The following is an 8,307-nucleotide window of genomic DNA, read 5'->3' on the forward strand; positions in this document are numbered from 1 at the left end:
TAGAGGCGGCGCAACTATAACGACATGTGAATAATCCCGCCCACTCTAAAGCGGTACTGAACTGCAGTGGAAACGCAAACCGTGCCGAACTGAGCCGTACCGAGCCGAGTCGTACCACGCAGTGGAAAAGCGCCATTGGACAACTGATTCTGTGCTAATGTTATGAGCGCGGGTAAACCGAAGACTTGAATGAAGGGCAATCTGGCGAAACGTAAATTTATTTAATAACAAATAAATCGCAATGGATTATGTATAGTAGGCTAAGTGGATTATGGTTTATGCACTGATGACAACTAATTTATTTACTTTATATGCACATCACTGCCTGTTACTGTATTTGGGTGCTTAGTTTCAAAACTTATTTGTAAACTTTTCAGATCATGATTATGATGTTTTAACTGACTGAAGTTATGATTACGGACTTTATATATTTGAATGTGTATTTTCATCCCGGCCCGGGACGATAGACTTGATATTACGTCATCGCGAATGACGTCATTATTACGTTAGGGCGTAAAAGAACCGATGAACCGGGTGTTAAAGGTTCCTACCTTTTTCCTGTTTTCTGTAGTCATATAGCACAGATTTATCAACTTTATTATTTTTTTTTTTTGCATTTCTACTGCAAACACAGCCAACTTTTATTAAAACCATTTTGACAGCAGTGAACTAACCCTTTATTGGCAAGACAGACAAATCAAGTTGTCAAATCAAGGCTTTCAGTTCATGTCTGTTAGCTTTGACCCTGAAAAGCAGATATATACATATTTAAATGTAGTCTTCACTTCTAAAAACAGTGATGACTTATCCTGTACAGACTGCTGTCCAAACAAATGTCCCACCCCCCAATACCATTTGCAATTGCAAATCATGATTCATGTCTGTAACAATTAAATGTGAATTTAATAAATAAAATATTTTTAAAAATCCCAGCCAAACCTCCTGTTTCAATTGCAAAAAGATATAAAATGGAAAATAAGAAAAAATAACTTCGTTTTTTTTTTTTAGGAGAATAAAAACCACAAACAGAAAAGATGTCAATTATAATCAACTTTATTAGATAGTTACCAATATTATCTACATCACTGAATACAAAGAGAATGGTGGTCTGCAGGCAGAAAGGATTTAAAAACTGAACCAAACTATCCCCCTCATGCTCAGCAAAATGGCTGCCAAACATGAACTACATTTACACATCTAAAAGACTAGAATGGGGAAAAAAAAAAAAATCTGGAAAACAAATGACATTCAGCAATCTTACCTTCTCTGCATCAAGACTTTAAAAGAGCAAAGAAACATCAACATTTGCCTTAGTGTCACTTTTGACATGGTTATCTCATAGACAAGGCACCACACAGCAGTGTCACTATTCCATCCTTGCTTTTCTCAACAAATCAACAAGTTAAAAACAGTCCTCAAGAATAAAACAGGCAAACATTATTTGTAGGATATGGGTGTTCACAGGATTTTAGGGGCCATTACAGAAAGCACGCTATACAACCTCTTTTTGATTAATGTATGCTACATAGTTTCACAGTGATGCAATATTTAATTTAATATAAAAAGGACTTCAAATCATGGCTTTCTCTTAATATACCAGTATCACGAGCCAGGCACTTCAGATATTGCAGTGTGAACAGAGGAGAGGAACTCGTTGAGTAATTTAAAAAGCTAGCATAAAACTAGCTGTGGTTGTTTCCATGAATGCTAGTCTCTCAACTCCCCCCTCACAGACACAGACGTCAAAGACTGTTTTTCCAGGTCAGACAGTCAGACTTGCAGCTAAAACCAGGCTATTTTTAACCTGCCAAGAGTGAGCAAGGGAAGACATTGTAAGTGTTGTCTACTTGCTAACCTGCTAACCATGGTGATTGACTCAGCTACTTTATTATAATGACTGCAAGGGTAAGGACAATTGAAAAACGTATAAAAATGTCTATCAACATAAAAACTTGCTGGTTGTTAAGCCTAAAGGTCTTGAGAAGGTAATGTATTTTGCATTGCCTGCAGAGTCGCTATATGGACCCTTATGTTAATGACATGATACAAGAAAGCTTAAGGTATGCGCCCCCCCCCAAAAAAAAAAAAAAAAAAAGGGGGAGGGACTTTAAAAAAAAAAAAAAAAAAAGGGGGAGGGACTTTAAAAAAAAAAAAAAAAAAAGGGGGAGGGACTTTAAAAAAAAAAAAAAAAAAAGGGGGAGGGACTTTAAAAAAAAAAAATAAAAAAAACATAAGGAAAAGGCCCTGATAAACAGCTGAAGTTTCACTAAGCCAAGATTAGAGAGGAGAAGGGTTCTTGTTTTCGTATCTGCCATTAGATTCCGGCGGAAGCCTTCAGGGTGGATTTCCAGTATATGAGTGAAGCAACGAGAGACCATGCCACACTTGATCCTGAAAGCATCAAGCAAGAGACGTCCTCAGTCTGATTTGTAAAAAATATTGTTGGTACCATGCCCAGTGACCAAGAATGGCACCGAAACCAAACAAAGACGTAATGAAACAGGCTTGCCAGAAAGATTAATCCCAGAGAGAAATACAGGTGGACACTATGCCTTGAATGGTAGTAAAGGCACTACAAATCATCATTGGTAGAGCAAGTAGTTCTTAAGGGAAGCAGGTAAGGGCAGTCCATGGATTTCACTCAGTCGCTCTCTTCCCAACGCGACCCGCACTGAGCGCCTACAGAGGTCCATTAACGGCAGAGGTTCAGCTACAGGGGGTGAAAGACAGACAGAAATTCATTATTAGGATCACTCACAAATACTGCACAAGCTTGTAAAGCTAGGTGTAGGCTGTCCTTCCTAAGATCTTGGGGTAAATGCCAAATGCCTGAGAACAGTGGGTGTTTATATTGGAAGGGGCGTGTCTGTTGGGAGACTTCAACAGTGCGTTCAAATCAAAGGGCTAAATTTAGGCTAAAAAAAATGACTAAATTACTTTTTCATATAAAAAAAATAAGATCATAAGTGCACCTCAGGAAAAATTATGAAATAACTTTAATCCATTTCATAACCATTTTAAGAGCAAGCATGTGTTACTATAACGTTATGATTAGGATGTTGTCGAAGTCCACGGGGCCAAAATTTCTTAAAAGTTGAAGAAATATTAATTTATGTATGATATTTGACCCTTAGGTTACAAAACTGACAAAAGCAATTCATCAGCTAATGCTGAGCGAATAAAGACTGCCGATTTTGCTTTTACAATTACCAAGAGAAGAAACTGGGTCCAAAAAAAATCATACAGTGTGCACCTGGCTTAAAGCATTACAAGTTTCCCCACAGGTCCCCTTTAGTCCAGCCATATAACAACCCCAAGTATAACCTCTGTTGACCGCAATTATGAGGAATGCATTAAAGGCACTGACACAAGACAGATACAAAAGGAAGCCAAGTCCTTGGAGTCAGAGGCTGAGTAATACTCTGGCTACTCTCACACATAGAAGGGATGAGAATTCTCCAAAAATGGGAACACCTGTGTCCTGAACTGATGCATTAAGGCTGCAGCAATACTTCCCAGACCTTCATAAAATGTTGCTAAACATGGCACACTCAGGAAAGACATTTAAGAGTCATTCCATCACCTGATGGCATGCAAAACATCAAGGTGATAAAACATGTATTCCATTGGACAGGGCATCATGAGTGGCCCGGAGACTGTTTCCACTGAGAGTAAAGTGGGTTACAGCTGTCCCCAAGAAGCCCAGACATGAGTAAGTCTAGCCCTCACCTGCATCCTTTCATTATATGACCACAGAATGATAACATCACGAGAATGTCCTCCAAAACTGACTCATTACAGCATGCTGGGTTGCAGAAATGAGTCAGATTTGCAGAAACTACTAGCAAAAACATTATGTAACCGTGAGAATGCACAATTTTAGGAAAGACATTTCACACTAGCTAGTTCTCATTTGCATGACGGAGTAATATTTATAAACCTTTGGCCTTTACCTTTTCTACTCAAGAAATTAAACTGGGGGGGTGTGCATACTATCAGTGTTGGCTTCTGCATCAGCCATATCAGCTATCTAGAGCAAGGGTTTTGTTAAACTTTTTCATGCAAAGGACCCCTATTCCTAAAATATAAAAAGGCAGCTATACATTTGTGTAAAAATTTTTACAGTGCAAGTAAAATATTAGGTGTGATAAAGACATGTTCCCAAAACTTAAATAATTGGCTTTGACTTCAATATACTAATGTCAAAGAGAATTAATATTGTCTAGAACAATTTACATAAATTCAAATTCATTTGTATCAAATACACATAGTATTATCATAAAATCCAAAGAACGCTATAAAATACTTTAAAATATAACAAAACTGCATTAAGTTTTGTAAATTTTTAACTGTTAAAACTATGGTTGTCACTAGAATGAGTGACCTAACAATGTCAGATTATGAAAATGTTAGGATTTTAGTAATAAGTGAGAAAATTATTTTAAGTGAACAATGATTTTTTTTTTTAATTACACATTTACTCACACTATCAAATCCTAAAACAACAACAACAAAAAAATTACGTTTTAGTCATCGAAAAGACTGGCATAACAGAGTTTTGAAACCGACTCGGTGAAATAACATGCTTCTGTTAAACAGGCATAGTTCTCACAATCTCAAATAATTGGCCTGGCCAATCACTACTTCTCCGTTTAACAAAAGCTTGCTGCTCTATAATAATGGATGAAACGACTTATATTTATAATAGCAAGAAAGTCTGTTCTTAAATGTTCCACAGGTAGTGGAATCTGATGAAAACTTAAGGACAGAGCAGAGCAAAGCAGCCAGTTTAATGATTAGCTTTCAGGACGTGTGCAAGATAATGAATAATGTCATGGTCTTTATCAGGTAAACAGAGCTGGTTTCACGTAATTAAAGGATGAGAGACAAAGCCTTCCAAAGACACTAGCTCCAGCCACTTTCAACGTTCAACAAATGACAGCGCTAACCTTGTTATTCAAGAGACGACTGAAGGAGCCATGCAAAAACAGACAGATAACATAGGCAAATTCAAACAAGCAGAAAGGATGATACTTACGATCAAGTCCATTGATGTACCGGATTCGGATTTCACAGTGTCCCCACACAGCACTCACTACAGGGTATAGCTTCTTTCCTTTGAGTCCTCTGAAAGCAACCCCTAAATATTGTCCGTCAACGATAAAACTTAAAGTCCCCTCATCCATGTCCAGGACCACCAAAAATGAGTCTGGGACAATAAAGGTTTCATCAGGCTCAAGAAAAGCTGGATACGTCCTACTGGGCTGGTTCTTGCCATCGTGATGGAGTTTGTTACGTCCCAGGTCCCAGCCCCAGGACTCGCTATTGTTTCCTACAAGTGCAGTGTATCCTACAGAATGCAGCGGGGCTTCACCCGTCGCCACGCCAACAACTGCATGGGTGCCCCGCTGGCGCATGGCCCAGCTGATCTCCCACACATGCAATCCCCGTGTGTATCCCACTTGGCCCCGAATAGCATCTGTACTCTGCGCTACAGGGTGCCGGTGAAATATGAGTTTATTTTCCTCTTTAACAAAGATGTTTAGCGACCGGTCATCGTTGTTCCACGAGTGCTGAACTTGGACTTCCTGTGAGGCTGATGGCATGTCCAACAACATATCCAGGCGGGAGGGCTTAGTGTAGTCCAGGGCCTGCAGTTCTAGCTTGAGAGGCCGAAACGCCGGGTCCCGCATGTCCACAGTCTTTATGCCTCCCGGAACCTTCTGCCCCATGCTCTGGGTGGTCTTATTAGCACCTTATTCCCCCTCTTGTTACAAAACCGGGTAAATAACAGAAAGAAGGCAGTCAGGGTCCACTCCTTCACCTATGCCCCTCCGCCAATAAGGAGGCCAAGGCCGCTGTTTTTATGCCAGTGGTTGCTGGGAAACCAAGTCAAAGCAGCTGCTCGTTAAGCTCACCTAGGAAGATTAAAGGGAGATAAAAACGAGAGGCACAAAGTTAAATGACTGGGATAAATCAATGTTTTCACTGCCTTTACCCATAACACAACGTAAAAATTTTGTAAAATAATAATAATAAATATATTATTATAATAATAATAATATTATATATTATTATAAGAATAATTATTATTGTTATCATGATCTTGCACATTACTATTAATATAAATATGTAGAATTATAATTAATATTATTTCATATATTATTATAATATTGTTTATAATATACACAATTATGAATGATGATTACTTAATATACTAAATTTAATATATAATAATTTATCTAATTTGCACATTAAAGAATATTATATATTAATAATATTCGTTTAATATATACCATTATAATTCATATAACATACATTTTAGATCATTAATAATATTATTCTATTAATTCATTTGATATTATAATATATATATATATATATATGTGTGTGCATGCACAACAAAACCAGCCATAAGGGTCAATTTTTCGAAATTGACATTCATACATCATCTGAAAGCTGAATAAATAAGCGTTCTATTGGTGTATGGTTTGTTAGGATAGGAAAATATTTGGCCGAGATACAACTATTTGAACATCTGGAATCTGAGGGTGCACAAAAAAAAAAAATCTAAATCGAGAAAATCGCCTTTAAAGTTGTCCAAATTAAAGTTCTTCGCAATGCATATTACTAATCAAAAATTAAAGTTAATATATTTACAGTAGGAAATTTACATAATATCTTCATGGAACATGATCTTTACTTAATATCCTAATGATTTTTGGCATAAAAGAAAAATCTATAATTTTGACCCATACAATGTATTTTTGGTTATTGCTACAAATATACCCCAGCGACTTAAAACTGGTTTTGTGGTCCAGGGTTATGTTACCATCCATCCATCCATGTATGTAAATAAAATAAATACACACTGTATTACATACATTTATATACAATATAAATGATAAAGAAAGTAGCAAATGGATAAGCTGCAAAAACAATTTTTACATGCCCTCTATAAACTCGGCTATTTGATTCTGTAACAAAACAATCCTGAACTAAGGTTACACATTTTGTAAGATTTTAATGAGAAAACACCACCCGATTATCTTGATTCGGCTCACGCTTGAGAACACACACAAAGTCAATCTACACCCCTCTAGAAACTCAGACAACTGTGGACTGTTAATAACACAGCAACTGTATTATTCTGTCAATTGCATGCTCAATGCCTCACTTGTGAGCATTACAATATGGTTTATTGGTCCAAGGCCCTTTTCAAGCCCATTACATCACATGACAAGGAAGAAAAGAAATACATTTCTAGCTTTACCACAACCAACCCACTTCCGTTGACCATTTCACACAATGCCCTTTAAAAATAGGAAATAAGGGAGGGAAAAAGACAGGCCATTTCCTCTTTTAAGCTTGTCTAGTCTGAAGATAACAGGAAGAGCAATAAGAAGTCGGTCTTCAAGAATATGGAGCCAAACGGTTTTCAGCAAAAACTGCAAATTCAGGTAAGCAATAAATAGCCAGACAGGGTCAGTGGCAAAAGAGTCTATGAGGAGGGGGGTTTCATTAAACATGCTTGGAGACCTTGGAGACTCAGTGCGTGAAATCCCCAACCCAACACAATTCCTGCCCTCCTAAATTAAAATCACATTTATCACATTTAATGGGGGACGGACGGACGTCATATTAAAAGTTGAATGTTCTTCCCGTACGGTGCATAAAACTGCTAATAAAAAAAAACAAAAAAAAAAACAGCATTTCATAAGCTGCTGAAGCGCCCCAAGGGTAATTGATTTGTAGACAAGAGTTCACGGAGGAGCATCTTAGCCCTTTCTCTGATACAAGTAAACACCCTTTTAAATGGGTCACGCCTCTCCGCCGCTGGCCTACCCGAGGCAGAGGAACACCAAGAACACCAAGAAAAGTTTGTGAATGCCAAACAATACAGTCTTCAATAGCTGTCCAACCTTTACAAAGTAAGAAAAGTAAGAAATTGCACTCTCTCTATGCAAGGAGCAATTAAGCTCCGTGGCAAAGCACCAACACACACAGACAACGAACTTACAGTTGTCAGAAACCAATGACCATTTTAAATGATATCACCTTATTGCATGATATTTAGGGGTGAGGTGATGTCATTCAGCAGGATCGTCTCCACTCTTTGCACGGTTTTGACAGAGTGCCTGGCCTGTGAGATGGAGGTGACACCATGACAATTTTTTATTTTTAGGGTTTATGAGAAGGGGCTTTGCAGGTGGTTTGCCCCCCTCTGTGCAGAGCTGATTGAAATGTGAATGGGGGTTCTGGGGGATTTGTTGGGCCTGGGGAACAGAGCTGGCTTTTGTCTTGACC

General features: G+C 37.9%; 1 protein-coding gene and 1 long non-coding RNA gene across 4 annotated transcripts in view; one reads left to right on the plus strand and one right to left on the minus strand.

Moving 5' to 3' along the window:
* Positions 1–143: 143 nt before the first annotated feature.
* LOC107716104 (uncharacterized) overlaps positions 144–8,307 on the plus strand; it is an 18,578-nt gene continuing 10,414 nt past the window's right edge. The window contains exon 1 of the long non-coding RNA XR_001637163.1: positions 144–211. This is a non-coding gene — a long non-coding RNA (uncharacterized LOC107716104). The remainder of the gene's footprint in view (positions 212–8,307) is intronic.
* LOC107716103 (SPRY domain-containing SOCS box protein 1) overlaps positions 2,182–8,307 on the minus strand; it is a 21,544-nt gene continuing 15,418 nt past the window's right edge. For 2 of the 3 annotated variants that reach the window (XM_016522426.1, XM_016522427.1), the window contains exons 2-3: positions 5,039–5,918; positions 2,182–2,710 (exon numbers count right to left, since the gene is read on the minus strand). In XM_016522426.1, the coding sequence (XP_016377912.1) occupies positions 2,583–2,710; positions 5,039–5,732 (822 nt within the window). In that variant the 5' untranslated portion in view covers positions 5,733–5,918 and the 3' untranslated portion in view covers positions 2,182–2,582. The remainder of the gene's footprint in view (positions 2,711–5,038; positions 5,919–8,307) is intronic. The other variant, XM_016522428.1, reaches the window with a different exon arrangement.

Source organism: Sinocyclocheilus rhinocerous, unplaced genomic scaffold (assembly GCF_001515625.1).
Source record: "Sinocyclocheilus rhinocerous isolate Xijiao unplaced genomic scaffold, SAMN03320098_v1.1 scaffold148, whole genome shotgun sequence".
Lineage (NCBI taxonomy): Eukaryota > Metazoa > Chordata > Actinopteri > Cypriniformes > Cyprinidae > Sinocyclocheilus > Sinocyclocheilus rhinocerous.